At 37.5% G+C, this 21,389-nt stretch overlaps 1 protein-coding gene across 2 annotated transcripts; it reads right to left on the bottom strand.

Moving 5' to 3' along the window:
* Positions 1-7,908: 7,908 nt before the first annotated feature.
* LOC113501307 (peroxidase) lies at positions 7,909-21,192 on the bottom strand. Of its 2 annotated transcripts, none has more exons than XM_026882421.1 (14): positions 20,902-21,192; positions 18,123-18,259; positions 17,650-17,876; positions 16,208-16,445; positions 14,267-14,481; positions 13,798-13,968; positions 13,440-13,598; positions 13,028-13,246; positions 12,521-12,718; positions 11,950-12,086; positions 11,521-11,688; positions 11,005-11,228; positions 10,544-10,710; positions 7,909-10,213 (listed from the first exon to the last, which is right to left on the bottom strand). In XM_026882421.1, the coding sequence occupies exons 2-14, from the start codon at positions 18,251-18,253 to the stop codon at positions 10,035-10,037; spliced, it is 2,433 nt and encodes an 810-aa protein (XP_026738222.1). In that variant the 5' UTR covers positions 18,254-18,259; positions 20,902-21,192; the 3' UTR covers positions 7,909-10,034. The 2 variants fall into 2 exon arrangements, with proteins under 2 accessions (XP_026738222.1, XP_026738221.1); XM_026882420.1 differs by lacking the exon at positions 20,902-21,192 and adding an exon at positions 20,445-20,895.
* Positions 21,193-21,389: the final 197 nt, after the last annotated feature.

Here is a 21,389-nt window from a genome sequence, read left to right as displayed (position 1 = left end):
ACGTGAATACGTGACGTTGTGGTCACGATATAGTTGTATGTTTATTTTGGTCACACTAATGTAACAGATATGTCAAACCTAGACGTGTCTATGAGAAATTGGTAAACTGCTGTTCCGATGGCGGAAAAGGAAGACCTAAGACGCATGGCGTGTGGTTTTAGCAAACACCAAATGTTGTATTTAGTTGACCTTCATTCTGAGGTTAATTTATTATAAAGATCTTAAACTAAAATTCATAATCTGAGGTTTCCAAAAATAGATATTTGGACTGAAATCCAACACAATGATTATTCCTAGTAGACTAGTACATACAATATAGAAAAATCACTACCGTCAGAAAAGTATGGCTTCCAGCCAGTCTGCTTAATAATCACAAGAACTGCAGTGCGGCTAACGATTTTGCGGGCGTTCTAGGTCTAGGTCAAAGAGGAAATGCAATGCTAAGTTAAAGTCACCACTATTTATAGAAAAAGATAATTAGATAAGTTCTGTTTCTGTTTTTGTCAGCCCTGGCAAAGTTTGGGCTGTTTAATAACTCTTATCACTTGAGCGTACACGTGAAATCGGTGATAAGGCGTCATTGTCTTTACTCACAATGTCTAAACTTTACCTCGCTTTTGATTGATGAATGGAAGCCACCCTCGGAAACAGTATCGGTATCAAAGAGGTGGTATATCTCATTACCTAAATCCTAATTTTAGCTCAATCAATGCGGTTTTGGGATCAATCGATTGGCACAGTTTGAAATAGGTCATCATGGCTTCTTTTTTGTTTTATTGAACTTAAAACTTTTGTGAAATGGACACGACACCATATTTTTAGGGAAGGGGAACAACTTTTCAGAAATTTGGGTTTTATTTCATCTACCTACTATGTGGTCATCAAATTCTATTCTTACGGAAGTAGTAGCACCTGGATAGCTTTCTATGATCCATTTAACATGCTATCAAACAAACCCACAGTAAAACGGAGCGTTACTCAACCGTTAGTCCTAAATACAATATTCCTATAAAGGTCTAGGAGCTCGCATGTATTTTTATCGTTTGTTTCACTTTCTTGTCTTGTCATGCCATCTGCTGCTTGACCTAGTTGAGACCTGGTTTTTATGCTATAACCTACCATACTAGACGCACTGTGTAGGTATTTATGAAAGAACATGCAAAGCATTGTTCTTCTCAAGGATACCATGTCACTTGTTCGGGTAAATCCAGTCTTAGACGGATATCATGTTTCCACTGTGCTATGATCTTACTAGAACGCTTCATAACAGTACAATTCTAATGTCCGTGTGTTATTAAGATCGTTCTAATAATTACTCGGACATTATGGTGAGATACGGGCTTGCCTACATATTGTTGGAAGTTCCCAACAAAACAAAACAGTAATGAGTCAACGACAGCTTAGTTAATGATCAACACAAGCTTGATTTGATATTTTCCGCTCTTATGAGAATAAACCTACGAGAAAATCTGGAAATCATAGGTACAATATTGAGGTACCAAGTGGTATTTAAGATTATGTTACGTATAAAAGAAAATGCGAGTATGCAGATTATCTTTTCTTCATTAAAATGATGTATCTCTGAATATATATTTTCCCTTAAATTCGACAAAAAATTACCTGTGCTTTGACAACACTAGCCCCAATCCACCATCTTGGATTTCAAATTCAGTTGAAAGTGTTCGAAAGTTCGAATGTTCGAAAACACTGTCCTTCTCTCCTACATGATGATAAAACAATTAACCTCTAAAATAAGTAAAATACAAAAATATTTACACTTTGCTGCCAAATGGTGTGGAATTTGCTGTTTGGAGATTTACGCGACAAACAAGGTTGAAAGTTAAATTACATTTAAGTACTAAGTCACTAACTGGGATTATAAGAATTCATTATGATGAAGTGAAATACTGTAAGTAATACCGCTATACTTTGAATTTTATCTCATCAATTTTATTTAAAACACGTGGGTGTTTGCTTGTCATTCACATTTTATCAGATAGCAACTCTAGTTTCCAATTTTTTGTTTTCTTGTTTCTTGCAAATACGAAAAAGATTGCTGCTAGTTATTAGTATTACCTCTTTAGACAATTAAAATTAAAAATAAGTATGGTTAATATACGGTCTTATAGGTGTGGTCAAATCCATATAATTTTCCTGTACTGAAATAGACTGCGATGGCTGGAGGTTGATGTCAAACGGTCATAAAAATAATATGTGCGCTGTCGCAGACTCCAATATTGTACAGTTTATGGGAAATATCGGTAAAGCCTGCTTTTTCCGTACCTTAGTTCCTACATAAGTAACATTTATAAGACGACAATAACATTACTCAATATCACGAAATCAGAGGCAAAGGATTTATGATGTAGGTACAATGGCCCACCCAATATGGGTTCAAATCTTATAAGTGTAATAGTTTCTATGTGTTTCAGTAGTAATAGTAAGTACAATGGCCTTACAGAAATAAACGTGTCACGATTATAACATTCTCGAACGAGTGTGGTTTACAAGTAGATCACTTCAATGAAAGCGCTAAAAATGTCTGCTAATAGCGGCGCCAAGACCTGTGTAGCGGGCGGGTGGCGCCATCTGTTATCACTAATGTTAACTATTGGTTAGTGGGCAGAAATTGATAGTCATCGGCTTCCTGTTTGATTTCATCAATTTTGCTACATGTTTTGTTTAGTAAACTTTATTGAGTCTAAATATACTTTCCGAGTATTCTCGTGCAACGTATTAAGCGTCTACAATTATTTGTTAACATTTTTAGCATCATCGTTTATCAAAATTTGGCAGCCTCTCGATTTTCCATGTTAATTTTAGATCGTAATCGATTTATTTCGTTTGTTTACATGCCTATTATCGTAGAGAGTAGGTATTGCATTGGCTTTGTGTATTTTATGCTTTATGACATTCAAACTCAATGGCAAACGTAGGCGTGGGTCGTAACTGGGCACACCACATCTGCTTATTTAAATAAAATTAAGTAGTTTGCATTTTCTGTATAATTCATTCTACAATTATCAGTCCAGTCAATAAACTCATTAAACGACACAAAAAATAATGTTCAAAGTATCAAGAACTTTTTTATATGCAGCTTTTTAAATGAATATAATTATAAATAGATTTTAGTAAATATAATACCGTCTATAATTGCTAATTGTTTTCCTTTAGGCGCCGTACACTACTAGTCCTTGACTGGGCACGTGTGGCGTCGCGAATGACAACCAATATCATAAATAAACACAATAACATATTAATACCTAGCTCTGTGCTTACTCGGACGTAGGCAGCTATGACATAATACGTGTCCGCACATTTATTTTTGTTTTTATTGGTTTTAATTAAATTAAATAAAATGTTAGTAAGGATCGCAAAAATGCGCGTCTGTGGGTTGTTCTTTTACATTAAAATTTTGCTGCAGACTACCTTAGGTACGGTAAGGTATATCCAGGATTACACACATCACCAAAATTCTCCCTCAAGTGAGGTTTTTCTAGTAGTATAGTAAAAACATTCTAACAAGTAAAAAGGTGAGCATTTTTGGGATTCTAACTTCCTACTTACCTAATAACGTGTCTAAAAATACCGTAATACTACAGAAGTACTCAACGACATAAGAATATAATTAACCCACCAAATCATAGGTCATCAACCCCTCGCCCACACCCCACTACACCATAAAAGTGACTTCTGATTTGACAACTACACCTTACGGTCATGACTAATGATTCACATCGAAAACTTCTACTTCAGTTCGTAATAGAAATCTCGGAATACTTAGAATCAATCACCCTGACAATGATAATATCACATCTAAGAAGTGATAGAATAGAAATTGACTTTCATTTTTATAGTGAAATCATTTTAAACGCCGCCCATGCAAGTTAAACCCGATGTGAGTCATAGGATCATTTTACTTTTTTGTCTGTCCTTACTGAATGCGTAAAATCAAGTGATTTCAGATAAACTTACCCGTACGACATACACAGTCTCTTTTGGTAACTACCCATACCCAGATGTATTATCGTAAAGAGTTATACCTAGGATGCTATGAATCGGTAAATAAACGTGAACATACGAGAAGCGTTGTTGATACGTTGCTCTACATTCTCTAAGAATTTTTGTAATTGGGACGTCATCGCTGAAACCGTTTAACTATGAGGATTCATGCCAATAAAAAGCAGACGGCAAGCAACCGCCCGCCAAACTACTATTGATTCCCAACTGTGACGTCACGGTACACTTCTAAAAAGTCTCGTTATTTTGGCACCAAATAACATTCTAGATTCATTTGATTTATACCGCAATGAATGCTTCGCCGTCAATACCTTGTCGCGTGCCATCTTAATGCCTGATTTTCTGTCAACTGATAATCAGTACGTTTCGTTTAAAATTAGTTTTACGATTATAGCAGAGCTCAAGTGGTAAACAAATACGATAAATATCTTCATGAACGTCATATTCCTTCTGACATGGCCGCGTGCCTGTCTCCGTACAACACAATTATTGACTTCCTGTGTCCTTGACATTTTCTCTTTTTACGTCATAATCTCTCCGTATATGAAATACCTAAGTTTACCGGAAACATGCGCAACATAAAAGTGGCAGGAAAGAGAAAGAGCATATAATCAATTGTAGATTATTCCAAGTTGACAGGGGAATGATTTTTCCGCATAAACATAGTACGCCTTAACAATTTTGAAATACAAAGAAAGCAAACCGCAATTGGTGCGGATCTCGAATAGGTGTGAGAGAGCAATTAATCCTTATTAAGGCAAACAATTAATCCAGATATTTACGTTTGTTCTGCTTAACCATTATTCCAGTAACTATAGATTACCTAATTCCATAATACTAAGAAAAGTAATTTATTCTAACACACAATGGAATTTCCTTGGAGGCAGCGAAGTGTATACTTAGCCCGTTTTCCTATATAGATCCTCTGCGGATTTCTGCGGCAGTGCGTCCGTTCAGCTCGCTATTGATTTTCAGCGCGCGACGTAGGGGGTGGGAGCGGCGTATACCGTAGTGCTCACACTGCCTCGCATTACTTTATAATCTGTACACGTGCAGGGAGCCACGTGGCTGAAGTACTCAGACACTAGATTTATGCAGCATGCAATTTTAGCTCTTATAGCCTCGTGAATTGAGGTAACAATGGGTAATACGAACAGCTGTCCATTTATAATTCTGATATATCCGATTTCTCGTTCGTTTTATGGGGATAGATAGGTGCCTCGTGTCGATTTGCTTTACCTATTCTATTCTGCGGTATCCTATAAGGGATTGAACTAACTTACCTAAGCTTTTCGTAATTAGGGTGTCGCTATTTGTCTATACACGATCTCAACGTAGTTAAATTTTGGAAAGACTCTACCACTTGAGACCTTCTTATCTAATAAATATACCGAGCAAAATCAACTTCTTTTTCAGTCTTAGTCAGAATAGATATGGGTATACAAAGGTATTTTAGTCTGCATCAATCAAAACCTTATTATAACGATATTTTTTTAATGGCTGAAACGAATTCATCAGGGCAAATTTCATTGGTGGGTTTTCCCCATAGGTTTTTCCAGCATTTAAAAAGGTTGCGAAAGATTTTTATATCTTGTAATGGATAGGTTATACGCCGTTTAATAATACGCACTGTTAAGGATTTATGTGTTTATGGTCTATTAATTCGCTGTGTGTTGTTTCTTAACTAGCACAATACAATGATGTATCCGTCACGATCTATTTGATGCGCTAATTTATTTCTCCACAGGATTATAAAACAGACATCTGCACGCTTGTTATTATGCCACGTTGGATAAAGTCACCATCTGTTAATAGATACAGTAATTTTCTACTGCGAATTGTACCCCATAGTCTGACGGGAAATTAACATTCAATGCACAACAGACGCGTGGAGGAAATCATGCAATAACCGCCTCTGGAAATACGCAGCGGCTAACACCGTAATGTTTAACGTGAAACTGATTCAGAATTCAGGGAAGCAATGATTAATATAACGCCGAGGTAAAGTTCAGCGTAAGTGATTACAGGGTCATGAATTTATGATCACTAAGCATTGAGGAAAGAAAGGCAAAGAGGCCGATTCCATTGTCTCGTGCTTGACCGAGCACCTTGGACCGGCAAAGGAGATAATGTCGCGTTAATGCCCGCTACTGGAGAACAGCCAGTTATGTGCCAAAGACAGGTGGACTCAAGGTCCTGAGAAACCGCACAGGACATGCTAACAACTCCTGACATCAGCCGGCCTTCTAATTATAAAACCAGCTTATTTACTGTTCATAAAATTTTTACCACCTTTAACACTTGTGGATAAGGTTTAAAATCGTGTTTCAAATGAGTGGTTTAGGTGAAAATGTGAGTTGTCTTCGAGGATAAGTTTTGTAAAGGCCGCAAGGCCATCGTCCTCCTACGGTCACCCATATAACAATGCTAATAGCGTGTGACTCACTTCTGCATAGTGATGAGACTGTTCTGTACGAATTTTATCATAAAGATCCTTGTTATCTTAAATCGGACCATTGTATATCACTTTTATTGATCTCAAATAGTTTACTGTTTCACTTCAGGGGCGGATTGCAGAATTCTAGTATAATGAAAAAGTATGAATAAAATCAGTTCATCCAGTCCGAGGCCCTGAGGTGACAAATAAAAAAAAAACTACAGACGAATTGAGATCCTACTTCTTTTTGAAGTTGGTTAAAAATGAAATCGTTTAATTATTCCGGGTTCAGAACTACACAAATACAGATTGTTCTCATTTGTCGTTCCGTTTTCCCGGCAAATGAATTCATGTTATATAAATATTTAGATATAATTTTATCTGACTGTCTGCTATAACGGATATCTTAGATTCGTCATAAAGAGATGTGTTCGAATGTTTACTTAATATGAGTCACCCGGTTAGAGTAACATCTTCTTTGGTACACTGACTAATTTAAGCAAAAAATATGCATAGTTCAAAAGTGATGATTAAATAGAATTACATTGTGTGTTATAGTAAAAAATTCGCGAAAATACCTGTACTCTGTAGGTCGGGGCCCCAATTCCACTATTCATTATTTCCATTCATTTATCGGCTATTTTTTGTGTTTTAATTGGTAGATGGTAGATTTGCAGATGGTTCGCGTCTCTGCTGACTAACACTTGAAAGAATTAGTCCATTTTTATATTTGTTTCATATTTTTTGTCTCATGAAAGAATTTTAAAAACTTTATTTTAAGTACCAACCTTATTCAGCATACCTACTTCAATGCTATAATTAACTCCTATTAAGTACCTATTGACTTTAATTGTCACAATCTGTATGAAGCTTGTCCCATCACTAGATCTAATCTGGTTTTTAACATGTGTTCACATAGCTTACACTTTTTTACCGCTGTTGGAGTGGGTGGTAATAGATATCTGACAAGCAGGTAGCTATCATATTATGGTATACTTACTTAATCATCAGGATTATCTAAAAAATATTTTTTAAGAGGAGCTCGTAGCTAAGCTAGTTGCACAAGTTGATCGATCACAAGTTTAGCTACGCTAGTTACGATCAATCAGGGGATGGGTGACCATCCATGACATAAAGAGTAACTCCGTGTTTCGGAAGCAGATAAAAGTTTGCGTTCCGCCTGTTTTGTATACATTTTTGATAGACGTTACGTATAGTCAGAAGCTAGAAAGTCTGTTAACTAGTCTTACTCAGGAGTATCGTGCTGTCTAGGTAACTAGGTTGAAGACGTCAGATAAGCAGTTGCACCATGAAGGACACTGATACTTAGCTGCATCTGGTTAGACTGGAAGCCGACTCCAAAATAGTTGGAAAAAGGCTAGGACGATGACGATAATAATATTTTTTTGGTACATAATAAATCAACATTATTACATTAGCATTGTATTTAATTTCAATAATTACAAAACGATATATAAATTACTAAAAGCTAACATGGTTTCTCTCAAAATCTATGAGTATAAATTGTTGTTAATATTTTCTAACCTATACTTAATAGCGTCACAATGGCAATGTTGATATGACTAATAGGACTGGGAAGTGGTTAAACTTACAGGTACATCTTATCCTAATAGTTAGTTAACATGGCAGAAATATATATCATACAATAATGATTTTTATAACTAGTTAAAAAAGAAAATTAGGAACAACATAAAATAAAATACACTTCCGAATTATACAAGCCTGGCTTATTTTGAAACACTGCTGCACTGGTCCATAAGTGGAGTTTTATTTTATTTATTAGCCTCACCTAAACATTGATTACACCCAAACAATCACAAAAAATATCTAGGTATGTTTTGCTCAGCAAATCATGCTCAAAAAGTGAACAAACTTTCAATGAACGAGGTTCCAAAAAATATGCTTTTACTAGAATCTGATCAAGACTATTAGAGAGATTTGACAGATGAAGAATGATGATGATGATGATTTTAGATTAATCCGTTAACCAATTTTGGATTAAACAGTTAACTGCCCTTGTAGGCAAAAACCATTTCTACATCGTCTATCCATCCAATCCTTACATTTGATCGTTGATGTTAAAGATTGTAGATTTGTCACTTCGTTAGAATGGCTGATAAAGTGACGTGAGGTAAATCAGGTTTTTATGAATTCGACTGCTTGGTTACAGTAATCTAAGAGTTATACCAGCGGATCAGGAAGCTATAGAGTTACACATGACTCACAAAGACTATATTTCCTCGGACCTACGTTACTCACGCATGCAGCCCTCAACTTGTTTACCAACTTAATGATTTAAAGGTGCAAGTTGTTTGTGTTCACGTTTCGGAATACAAATCACGGATCAATATTTATTTATACTTACAGATATGTGACTTGGGTTTAAAAAATAACAACACAATCAAGGGCTTAACGAGTTAAAGTTTGCTTCCAAGAAAATCTTTGTTAGGACAAGTAAACTGGGGCCTTTTTCCCACTAATGGGGGTGTGGAAGGAAGATGGCGCTCTGATAATTACTAATATAAGTTTTTATATTACTTCCTTGCTTTTTCATATTGTGATTGTGTGTTTCCTACATTTAATACCAAGGATATAATTTATGTATAAGTATATAATGTAATTCGTTTTACCTAATTCATCTACATAGAATAAGGCTTCAGATGGCACATAATGACGATCACCTAATGATAAACATTTTACTTACCTATTAGTACAAAGTTCATGAAAATATATAAATGTAAGCAAAATAATGTGCTAGTAATTCTTTAATACATGTCATGAAGGTGACTTTTTTCGAAATCAATACAAATACTTTGGTTATGTAAAAAGGGTAACTACCTATATTAAAGATATTGTACAGTTAATTGAGTATTATCTAATAGGACAAAACTTACTGGCTAACATTGGTTTGATTTTTTTTTCACTACTTAATCTGAGGACTTTTGGAAAGGACATTCAAGGAATTCAAAGGGAATCCATTGTCGTTTGCTATGGAAAAGTAGACAAGGAGAGCTAATGACGAGACAAGGCTTTGGAAGATGATGCTGACTTTCTTAACCAGCCAAATTCAACCTTTTTTAAGGATCCTAATCGAGTAAACAGTTTTAAATTACTGATGCTCCGCTGTCTGTCTGTCACCAGTCGTCATATCCAGTTTTTGACATTCGTGGCCATTTTTTTAGCCAAGTATTTTTTTTCTTATTCCTACTTGTATGGAACCCTTGTCCTTGACCCGTGTCGTGAATCCTCTCACACTTGATCAGTTTTTGAAAGCTCTCACAAAAAAAATCTTACAGCATCGAGGGCCTCAAGCCAAAATTAAAAATTGTTTACAAACTTCAGGTGGGCCGATAACTAAGTTACTGAAGATTGAATATAGCTGGTCTAACATGAATATGAAAGAATACCTAATGGATTGAGTATAAATTTTTAATTGTCCCCATATGAGGAAATTCATTTATCTGTAGCAGAATTTTCTTCCTCATGTGAAACATAATATTCTGCTTACTTCAGTTTTAATTCATTTAAGTTGCAGTAAAAACTACCTCCTAGTTTCCTAGTCCCTGTCGAGATGGTACCAGGGCGTGAGGTTGGGCTGCGGCAGCTCCTGGCAGTCCACGAGCGGGTTGACGCCGCTGACGGCCTCCATGACGCGCGGCTGCGCCTGCTCCAGCAGCTGCTCGTTGGCGCAGATGATGCCCGCCAGGGTCGTCTTGCGGATCTCCGTTAGTTGCTCTAATGTACAGATAAATTATAGGTAGTTATGAAGCAGTAATCAAGATGTTGAAATTGGGAATCATGACCCTGATAAAAAAGTTATAGCCAGAGTGTAAATACGCATCATTTCATTATGATGCTTTAGCAGTTATTTGTATATTTTTTCTCCTGTTTGCTAAAGAACCTTTATCATATACTAAAACTTAAAAGATACATAGATCTCACGTACAATGGCGTAATCTTGTTTTCCTACGTCTTGTCTCCGTATTGAACTGCTTTATCAAGAAGTGAATGGTGATATGGAAACATGTTTCAGAAAATAACATTTTAACCATGATTAGTACTTACCTATAGTGAAGCCAGCGATGGGATCCGAAGTCTCGTACCAGTACCTGTCCCCTACCTTCAGCCTCAGGAACTGGTCTGCTATGAGACAGGTGAGTGTGGGGCCCAGCAGGCGCCCGCCCGGAGCCTCAGCTAGGGCACCCGTATACAGGTCTATGTCTTCTACTGATCTGGGGGTGAAAAAATTGATAATCATTTTGGATTATTTTTAAGGTTTGCTTTCTGTCCCTGTGTGGCCAAAACATACAGCAATTACTTTGAAAGTTTTGAAAGGTAATGATCCTTTTCTGAAGTGTCAGTTTGCTGGGACATGACTATATAATTTAAAAAAAACTATCAATAATTAGGCCTCGGAATCCAGACAAGTTTTATTAATAAGGTTTACATTTATCACTGTGTTTCAGACTTTCTAATGAGATAAATTATTAAGGATTTTCAGTCATGAACATTCTAATTATACTTACTTATAAATCTTACAAATCCTGCTATACGACGAGGCATCGAAGATCGTCTTCAAATCAGTGAAGTTTTTGGGTCTGCTGAGTCCGCAGTGCTCCCTCCAGACGGGGTACGCGGGCAGGCCGTGGTCGCGGCCGCGCTGGATGTTCAGCGACACCAGGTCCAGCCCGCACGGGCCTGGCCCCGACGAGTTGGCCGACACCGGCTTCTCGAATAGGTGGTTGCTAAGCTGGGAATGTGAACGAAAAATGTTGATTGTTGAAGTAGGACTCGGTAATGTTGACCTGGTCTTAAACAGTCTCTCTTATCTACAAATATCAAGTCGAATTTTCTACAAATACCAGGTCACCTAATACATCGTCGTACCGTTTTTGCTATGAATGTCAAATCGTCTTTGCTACGAATACCATGTCGACTTTGCTACGAATATCAAGTCGTCCATAGTTCTGTTTGTTTAATTAAATTATGACATAGTACAGCTTTCAAAATACAATTAGGCTTAGAAAACGTAGTATATTTACCTCAGTAGTAACATGAGGATCAACAGCATGCACGAGCGTGTTCATGGCAGAGCGCATGGAGTCCTTCGGGCCCTTCTTGTTGTACAGCGTGTAAGGGTTGAACAGCATCTGATGCAGGTGGATGTACTGGACCGTGCCTGAGATCGTGTCTGTACTGTGGATTAGACCCTGTAGAGAAAACGTTCAGCGATGAGCTATTTTCATGAAATCTATTTTTTGGCTTTAACTTGGGTCGAATGATTTCGAAGAAGGAAAACGTCTATAGGAAATGGATGTCATGCAAAATAGTAGTTAACAATTTTCAGTTGGAAGACTAGTTTTGAAACTTTATTGGAAGATAGAAGTGCAACAAATCGGTCTCTTTCTGTAACCAGAAGATACCTCATTTCTTTCTAAGACTAGAGACTAAATAAAGCAGTAAAATATTACCGGTAGCAAGGTGTGTGCAAATCTGAAGACAGCCGATGCAAAATGGTTGGCGATGGATGGGTCCACAGTGGGGTCATACACGTCCTCGAAGCCGGAGTCACTCACGGTCAGGTTGAGGGCATACATCACGTCCCAACCTGGAATATTTAGAAAATCATTGTTAAAGAATTACTTATTTTCTTATATCTAAAGGAATTATAGAAAATGATAAGTATTAAGCACTTAAGTTATGATGAGACCTACTTGTGTAAGAACGATGTTATACGTTTTATGTAATGTTTGTATGTATTTAAATGATATTTCTGGTTTTCCGGTTGCACTGACAGTCGAGAGATATAGACCACCACGCTATTAACCACTGTGCTGACTGTGCTAGACGTGTCGCGAGTTCGATACCTGAATACCTACGAGCGTTTGAGGGATACGTAAATACCGGTTCTAAGTTTGGAGGTGGTCGTGCATGTGCATTTCAGTGATTGAAAACAGGGAATTCTCAAAATCAACGCAGAGCTCTTTAAATTATTTTTAACATTAATTGAGTGGAATTTAAAATAATAACGTATGTCCTCACCCAGCACATTGGGCAGGAACTCAGTGTACGTGATATGCTGCATCTGCGCTCCGATGATCTTGCGCACCTCGTGGTACAGGGTGGAGTCCCCCCAGGCGGGGTTGTGCGCGCGCAGCGCCGCCGCCACGCGGTTGTGCTGGCGCGCCCACAGCAGGTGCATCGTCGTCAGGTGCAGGTTCTCGTTGGCGCGGTCGTCGCCTGGGAGGAGGCAATGGATGTAATAAGTAAAGGTGCATCCAGTTAGCTGGAAAGCCAACCCTTACGTAGTCGGGAAATATCGATAAAGAGGTTTTTGTTTTGAGTCAGGTGAGTAATGACCCGACGAGGCAAAAGAGGATTTTCTTTAATTTTAAGATTCTGTTCTTTTTCTGCATTCCTGCTTTGGTGAATTAGCGGAATTAGAAGTTTGTAAAATTTTTGTAAATGATCTAATAGGTTTAGATAGAAAAAGAACAGAATCTTAAAATTAAAGAAAATCCTCTTTTGCCTCGTCGGGTCATTACTCACCTGACTCAAAACAGTAACGTCCTTTAGCAGTCATCTCAGCAGTATTGCAGCTATCATCAGGGTCAGTAGATGGTGGCAGCAGCTCAGTGGAACCGATCTTCAGCATCTTCAGCTTGCCGCCTATGAAAGTACGCAGGTTTGCCGCTCTGGTCTCCGCGAATCCATACACTGTGGACCCGTCGATGTAGGCTGTGGCTTGGTTCAGCTGCTGGCGAGGACCTGGAAAGGGGTTAAGCTGATGAAGGTAATGTTGAAATTCTCTAGCTTATAATATATTTAAGAGTAGGTGACATTGAACTATTTTAGTAAAAAACGACACAAACATTTCAAAGTAGCGTAAAAGATCATACCGTATGTTTCAGGGATATAAAATACTGTCTAATTTTAATGTTATTTGCCGAGGTTGCCTCACCAAAATGGCAGGTGGGTGCTGGTGCAGACCGCACGAACTCCATGCAGGTGATGTTGTAGTCCTGGTAGAAGGGGTCCTCAGGGTCCAGCCGGACCGGGAAGCATTCCGGGTGGGGGACTTGTGACTGATCGCAACAAGACAGTGCCGAGCCGTTCTGTCCTGCAGAAGTAAGGTAGTAAAATGAAATTGTTGTAGGGCTTGTAATGCTTTCGGAAAACAAGATAACCTTCCATTTTTCTTTTAGAGATTCTAGTTTTATGATATTATTGTTTGTCTTCTGTTTGTGTTTGTTTTAAATAGATAATGTATTTAAAATGAACCTTATTCTTTAACTTTTAGAAAAAACTCAACAGCCTACCTTTGCTGAGCGCAGTGGCGGTGATGTCGTGGTCGAGGAACTGTCCCCACACGGCCAGCATGACGGTGAAGCTGGAGTCGTGCGCGTAGCTGGGGCGGTGCACCGTCACGCTCACGTCACGCGCGCTCGGCAAGGCCGCGCCTGATGCTGCGGCACGCGGAGAGCTGATACCTAAGGGAATGGAGAAAAGGATTTTTTCGAATCAATGCTATTATCATAAGGGGAAATCTTGTTCAGACTCTATAATTTGTTGAAAATTTAAAGCTAATCATTCCAAGGTGTAAAGAAAATGAAGAGGACAATAGACATTGGAGTTCGAAATGAATGGCACCCACATTAATCTTTGTAGACAGCTGTTAGCTTAGCAGAATTGGAAGCTCCGTAGAAATAACACTATCAGATTACTAAAACACAAGTCACGTATGCGATATGATTACATAAATTACTGCTCAAAAGACATTTGACTTACCATCACCGTAATCAGCTGGTAAAACCCTTCGGAAAGGGGTCTTAGATACACCCCAACGCAAGGAATTCTGTAGATTGTTGCAGGTGCCGTCCATAGTCCGGTACCGGGATACGGGGCAGGGTGGCGCGCTCTGGAGGCAGTAGGCCGGTTCGGGAACTGAGCCGTTCAGTCTGGGACCCTGGCCGGAACCACCGTCTCGCTGGGATATGTCCGTGCTGGGGTAAAAAGATTAGTGAATATCTCTCAGGTAGATAAACCTATAAACCTATCCACTAGTTATTTTCTACCCTTTTCATACATGTAATGATGAAATGAATGTAGTGGAGAATTCATGGCATTTATTTAGTGATTGCTTCACATATTTCTAACACAAGTCTCCACAACGAACCTCAACTTTGACGTAATAACCGGATTAAATTAATCTATTCTGGTCACTGGTGTCCAGTTATGGGTAGATTAGGCAACTGATGTGGCTTGGAAAACAATATTGTATTCTGAATATAGAAACCGAAGGGAAAGTGATATATACCGCAAAGGGACTAGTGAACTGTGAAACTAAGTACCAGAAAACCACGTACTGAGTTACTGGATGAACTTTCTACATTCGACGTAAATACTCTTGTATTTGCTCCATACGTTATGCCATCCAGAGGATTTATAAGGAAAAATTACAGAAATTGGTATTAATTTTTAAGCTTTTGTATCCATCTGAGCTTATTAATCAGCTCTTAACGAATCTGCTACTGATACCGATGGTTTACCAAAAAGGTTTTGATTATTACAGAATACAAATTTCATTCGCATTTGAATCGTCTCCAAATCGCTTTTGATTCTATGAACTCTATCTTTCTTCACTTACCCTAAACTTTCTATTTCTATGACATCCCATGAACTTGTATAAGTCGGACTAATTAATCGTATCGATATTTGGATAGAGTTCGGTAACCCGTGACAAGGGACGCGAGACGAAGCCAAACCGAGGCGGGGTTCAAGTTACGCGGTTTTATCATAGCTTGTATCGCATTACCGCCACTACGTCCTAATTCCGTAGACATACGATACTTAGTGGACAATATTAATCGAGTCTATCGAAAGTGTTTCTCAATATAGATGTTTACACACAAGTATGGTACAGTTCTTTTCCGTATTATGTAAGTAGTAAGTAAAGAATTAGTTAAAGTTACGTTTGTAGGGTTTGGGATAAGTAACAGTATCGCCAGTTTAAATACCAGAAGGAACTTGTTTTTGGGCTCTACTTACATATGTTTAATGAGTAAGATACAGTGATCAACCATAAACTTAACAGAAATATTGCAAATTTTATTTTGAGCCTTCGTACCTAAATTATATAAACAAGCCCTATTTCTAAGAGCCTGAAGTCTGTCTGTCCGTCAATCTCATAAACTCTTGCACAGACGAAATCTGAGCATAGCAACAATAATAACAAAAATCGAAATCTATAACTATTTGTGCAGGCGTTCTGCAGGGTTACCATTTTCATTTGGAAAATAGTTTTTCTTTACCCAATTAACACGAGACTAAGCAAGACTTAGTTGACTGCTTTTTTTACTTTTTATCCCTAACATACCAATGTATATTGGACCATTAAGATTGCATTAGGCGAATGCATTTAAATGAAGCGCAGAGCATGTAGGTACTCAGCGGTGACCAATTGAACAGATCTAGGCGACCGGAAGGCAAGTGCCCGCGAATTGAGGACTGCCTGACTGTTTAATCTATTGGACTTGATAGATTTATGCAACGGGAACATTTATATCATGCTAATTGTTTCAGAATAGTTCACCATTAACAATATTTTGCGAAGCCCATATTTGCGAAAGTTCTTTTTGAGTCTTAGCTAGGTTTTGTGGAATTATTCTTGTTCAGTTTGCATAAGCTAATCAAACTAAATTGACACAAGTCTGACTAGCTACTACTCACCCATTAATTAAAGCCCTGGTCGCAACTTCAGCGGTATAGGCAGCCTGTGCCATGGGCTTGACGGAGTGCGCGGTGGACGCGGCCCGCTGCGCCCGGTGCGCGGGAGTGTTCGGCTGCAGGGGCCGGCGCTGGCTCTCCACCTCCGTCAGCTCCTGTAGCGCAGCCTTCCCCGCTGTGAGAGCTGACGCCATGTCCTCGTGGCTGGGGTGGCCGCCCGCCCACGTGGCGTGTGGACGCTCTAGAGCAATTTAGAGTTACACTCTATGGAGGTAAAAAGTAGCACCATGGCAAGGAACTGGATGACGTAAATGCTTCCTAAGTATTCTGGTTCTGTAAGAAGAAACTGCAGAACAAACACGACGTGATCAAAGCAGCAATGTCGATATAGAAAGGTTTGGTATGGGTTCAAAGGTTACCCAAATGAATTGATGAGAAGTGGATTGGTAGAGTTTTAGCTGTTTATGTATACACCATCTTCCAGGCCGGAAGAATATTTCAGATCACAAAAATATCAAAATGAGAATACTAGAAGTCGCATGCGGCTCCTCCTGCGTGGGATTTCGTTGAAAAGCATAATACTGTTTCTTTCAAGGAGAGTAAAACGTATCACATGTTACTTTTAATCCCTCCAAGACCATGTACGCGAAGATTCATAATGATCGGTTAAGTATCACATTGATACAGAAAAACCACAGTCCCACATAGAATCAATAGAATGTAAGGAAAAATGAATAAAAGCCCTGGATTAGATGATGTCAATAGCGTCATCATAATATTAAATTTGATTTTTGAAACAGGAGTTACACCTTATCAGTGGCCTTAATCGAATATTATCTTGCTATATAAGAAGACCCAAAAGACATCAGCAACTAACGGCCGATAAGCGTTCTACCTAGTTTTCACAAACTTTTCTCTACAATAACAAATCAAAGAAGTAGAGGATAGTCAACCTATTGAACAAGCAGGATTTAGTTAAAAGTTTTCTACTATAGACCACATACAGACATTAGAAGTGGTAATGAAAAAATATCAAGAGCGACAGAGACCGCCGTTTGTCATATTCGTTGATCACCAAAAAGGCATTGACACAATCTCACACGAAAGTATTTAGAACACGCTGAAGCTCTGCTAAACGCCCAAAATGGAGAGATAAAAATACATCCTATATGTATAGTAATCGCTCAAGTAGTCCAATTTTCCCTGTCAAGAAAGGAGTTAGACAAGGAGACCAAAGATCTTTATCGCGATATTAGAATAAATAACTTAGTTGTACCTGTTTAAGAGTATAGACAATGGGGATATAGTATCTCTATTTTTTACATTTTGTTAACTAGTATTATAGGTAGGAGATACGATTTGCATGTGTTAACAGGAAATAAAAGCCTTTCTTGTTTCTATTTTATTTATTCATTTAACATACACGTACTTCTAGGTTTATTTACCTTTGAGAGGCCACTTCTGCTTCAGGAGCGGCGCCAGCGTGGAAGGCATAGTTTTGAAGGTTATGTTCCCCGGCGGGATCATACCGGGGAACAAGCCCAGCAGCGTGAGGTTACCAGGCGGCAGCGGTACCTCAGGGACACTAGGCTCTGTCGTGTCATCATCATCGTCGTCGTCCAGGCTCAAGTTGTACGAGATCGTCACGAGGAGTGCTACGACCAGTATCGCTCTAAAAAGACGTCGATTACATTCAAAACTTCGAAAATTCTTTTTCAGCGGTGTCTTAAAATATTTGGAATTTGAATATCGATTACTTCGTTATGAACTTTTATGGAAAGGAATTTTGCATCCTGAATTAACCTAAAGAGACTGTGTAGATAGGATGCTACATTTAGTGACGGCATGGAAACCCATGAAAAAGATTGCCTGAATTTATTGAAATGAATGATCATGAAGGAGCATTCGAAGCACTCACATGATAAAGACGCAGATGGCACACTGCGTGCGGTGCAGGCGCTTCTGGTAGCGGCGAGTCAGGCTCGACTCGAACATGTAGGTGGGCTGCACCAGCGGCGTGCGCTCACTGCTAGACGTAGCTGCCTGCATCTTTACCTAGTCATAGCAATTTCAAATCTTTATTTACTATCTTGATGTCAAGCTAAATATGCCATTTTTTAAAAGGCAGGTAAGACAGTTTTGTGGTACGTCTGCAGCAGCAAGGATGCGTTACAATAGAGATTTGTCACGCTTTAAATTCTTACAGAAATGAAATGAAATCATTTATTCTGCAAGTAGGATATATCATCAATTTTAGATGTCTTTTCTGAGAACGCTGGAGTCGAGTAGGTGTAATAATGTACATAATTTCTTTGAAATCCATAACTTGTTTACTGTTCCAACGATTCCGCTTTTTACAATGGCCGATAAATGAATGGAAATTAGAAATGACACTATTCGTATTCTCCTACAATTTTTTCCAACATAATCATTGAAAATTCGTCGAATACTCACCGTCAATACAATGAATTTCCAATTGTTGTCTTGGAAAAAATTAGGAGAATACGAATAGTGTCATTTCTAAATTCCATTTATTCATCGACTTTTGTAAATAACGAAATAGTTGAAACAATAAACAATTTATTGACTTCTAATTCTTTAAATAATATAAATTATTGTTTACACTCGAGTTTATATTATTTAATATAAACTCGAAGAATTACTCACACGCAAAACTATAGGCAGGTATTACGCAATCAATGAATTTTTTAATAAAAAATGTTTTTTCTAACAGGTGTAAGTCTTGTAATCTGTTTGTAATGTAATTTTAATGAATACCTATTTTGTTGCCTTGATTATTTTGTGTATATTGTTTTTTCTCTTCCCTTCGATATGTAATTCAATAGTAATTGACATTATAATTGTGTTAGTACATCGATGAATTCTTACGCGACGAATGTTTTTATTTCTCTAGTGGCTATTAATATTATGATACCATCGCTATTTTGTGCATGGTAAATGTGCATTATTTTATTTTTGACGTGTTACTAAAAAAAAACAATTACTTTATCGAATGCGTATGTTATAGTGATACTTGTTACTTTAAAAATGGAATTAGCTTAGCTTATATTCCACCTGTGACAAAAAATAGATACATTGCGTCCTTAGTAGAAAATAATTAACACAGTAATATTAAAAAAAACTATGTCACTCAAATGAAATTGACCGCTTAAACTCATTGTTCTTTTATTTTTTACTCTCCCTTTTGTAACGATGCAACTTTAATACTGATTGCCGCTTTTTTTGGGTATTTTATAATTTTTCTGTCGGTACTTGGAGCTAAATAATTATAAAAGATCCGTATAAGTAGCGCAGACTGCAGTGTTTGCACGCAATTATCGAGTGCATAAAGATAGTAGATAGTATTATACGAGTACATGCGACGTATTAACGGCTGAATACAATCATTGACTGATGCGTCATGTCAAGAGTTTTATATTGATCTCCTAAAATTGATAACGTGGGTCAAGATCCTGAGCACTAAGGGCTGATTGTGAAGAAAGAAGAGGCACCCGTAATTACTATCGGCCGATACTCGGACTAATTCGTTACCTGATAAATAGCTGTTTGGGAGACTCGCAAAACTCAATTAGGCTTTCGACAATTTAGGGATTCGGTATTTAAAATGAACAAACGTTAGACGAAAACTCTTTCTACTACCTAGATAGCAAAGAGGTGTAGTTATTAAAAGTTCAATATTCTGTGCCATCATGTCAGTTTAAAAAGTTGTAAACTGATTTAGATTAAAAAAATAATCAATTGAAATTGATTTATTACTTAATAATTGTTAATTGTGGTCTCACTATTGTCAACCGTATTCGCTAAAGCATAAGTATTAAGACGTTTCTAAAGCAGTGTTTTGCTACTCTTTTAATAATTACACTCTGTTCCGTATTTTTTTTTCTTCCTTGTATCTTATTGTAGCTATTATTCAGATACGGAATTATTCCAAAAAAAATAATTCATAACATGTGATTAATTTGGGTGACGTAAGATATAAGTTGTAATATTTTTCTAATAGCGTTCAAAATATTTAAATTATTGTGTAAGTTTGTGACTTGTGTCCATATAAGTGTGGGCACGATAATATAGTTATGCAAATGAAAATAAATACCAGAACCAAGAACCGGTTTTTTTAAACCACAGAATCGGTCGGCATGAATTATTAAAAATACAATTATTTAATATTTGTAGATAGCTATGTTTCAACAAAGTGGATTTCAATGAATAAAACACTTACTTGGAAATAACGCCTTTTTAAATAAAAATCACTAACACTGCATAGTTTAAAAATAGAATGTTCGTAAACGCACTTTTTATAATGAATGCTTTTTTACGCGCTTTTTCTATCAGTCGCTGGATTGTCTACTATTTACTAAGAAAAGTAACGAACTGTTGTTAACGTTTCAGCCTTACATGACCGCGGCGTTGTCAGTAATGACTGCGTATGCCTGTGGAAGGACCACAATTCGGTAACTTTCCTATTCGTTTGACTTGTAAGTGTTCTATACGGTTCTATATATTTAAGTTGGTACACTATATGGGATATGAGTATCTACATAGCACGATAAAGTAAGTAAACGGTATTTTGTCAGTTGATTATCAAGTTTCAGGACGACAATAGTGTTGAACTTAATTTGTAAGGCTTCACGACACTACGCGTAATTATCTAATAGCTCGTAAGTGAATTGTATTACCGTCCTTAGTTTTATTTGATGTGAATTAGTAGCAATCCAATATGGTCAAGAAGCTTAGACACCTGTCTCTCAGTGCTACCCCCACGGACGCTCAGGTTCGACTCCCGGTTTTGAATCTATATTTTTGATTAGAATTAATTTGTTATGTTGAGTCTAACGTATTTTGTTTACAACAACAACCTACTACGGAACTACGACTTCTAATGAGACTTAAAGAATTTAAGCAAGTTTTATCAAAACCGGTTTATTAGCCTTGGAATTGTAACAGACTAACAAGGTTAAAAGTGTTCTTGCGTTCATTTTTCTTGTTAATAAAAAAATCAACTTATTCTGCATCTTTATTTTATTAGTATAGGTTCTTCAATTGAGTTATTAATAACTTGTGTTTTATACACGATTCAAAACAAATTGAAATAAATCGATTTGATTATGTTTTTGAGTAAAACTAAACGCGACTTATGTCGTGGCCAAGATATTTCACCTAATGT

Source organism: Trichoplusia ni, chromosome 15 (assembly GCF_003590095.1).
Source record: "Trichoplusia ni isolate ovarian cell line Hi5 chromosome 15, tn1, whole genome shotgun sequence".
NCBI lineage: Eukaryota > Metazoa > Arthropoda > Insecta > Lepidoptera > Noctuidae > Trichoplusia > Trichoplusia ni.
The sequence above is the reverse complement of the archived record's forward strand: the minus strand, read 5'-3'. Positions and strand labels throughout refer to the sequence as shown.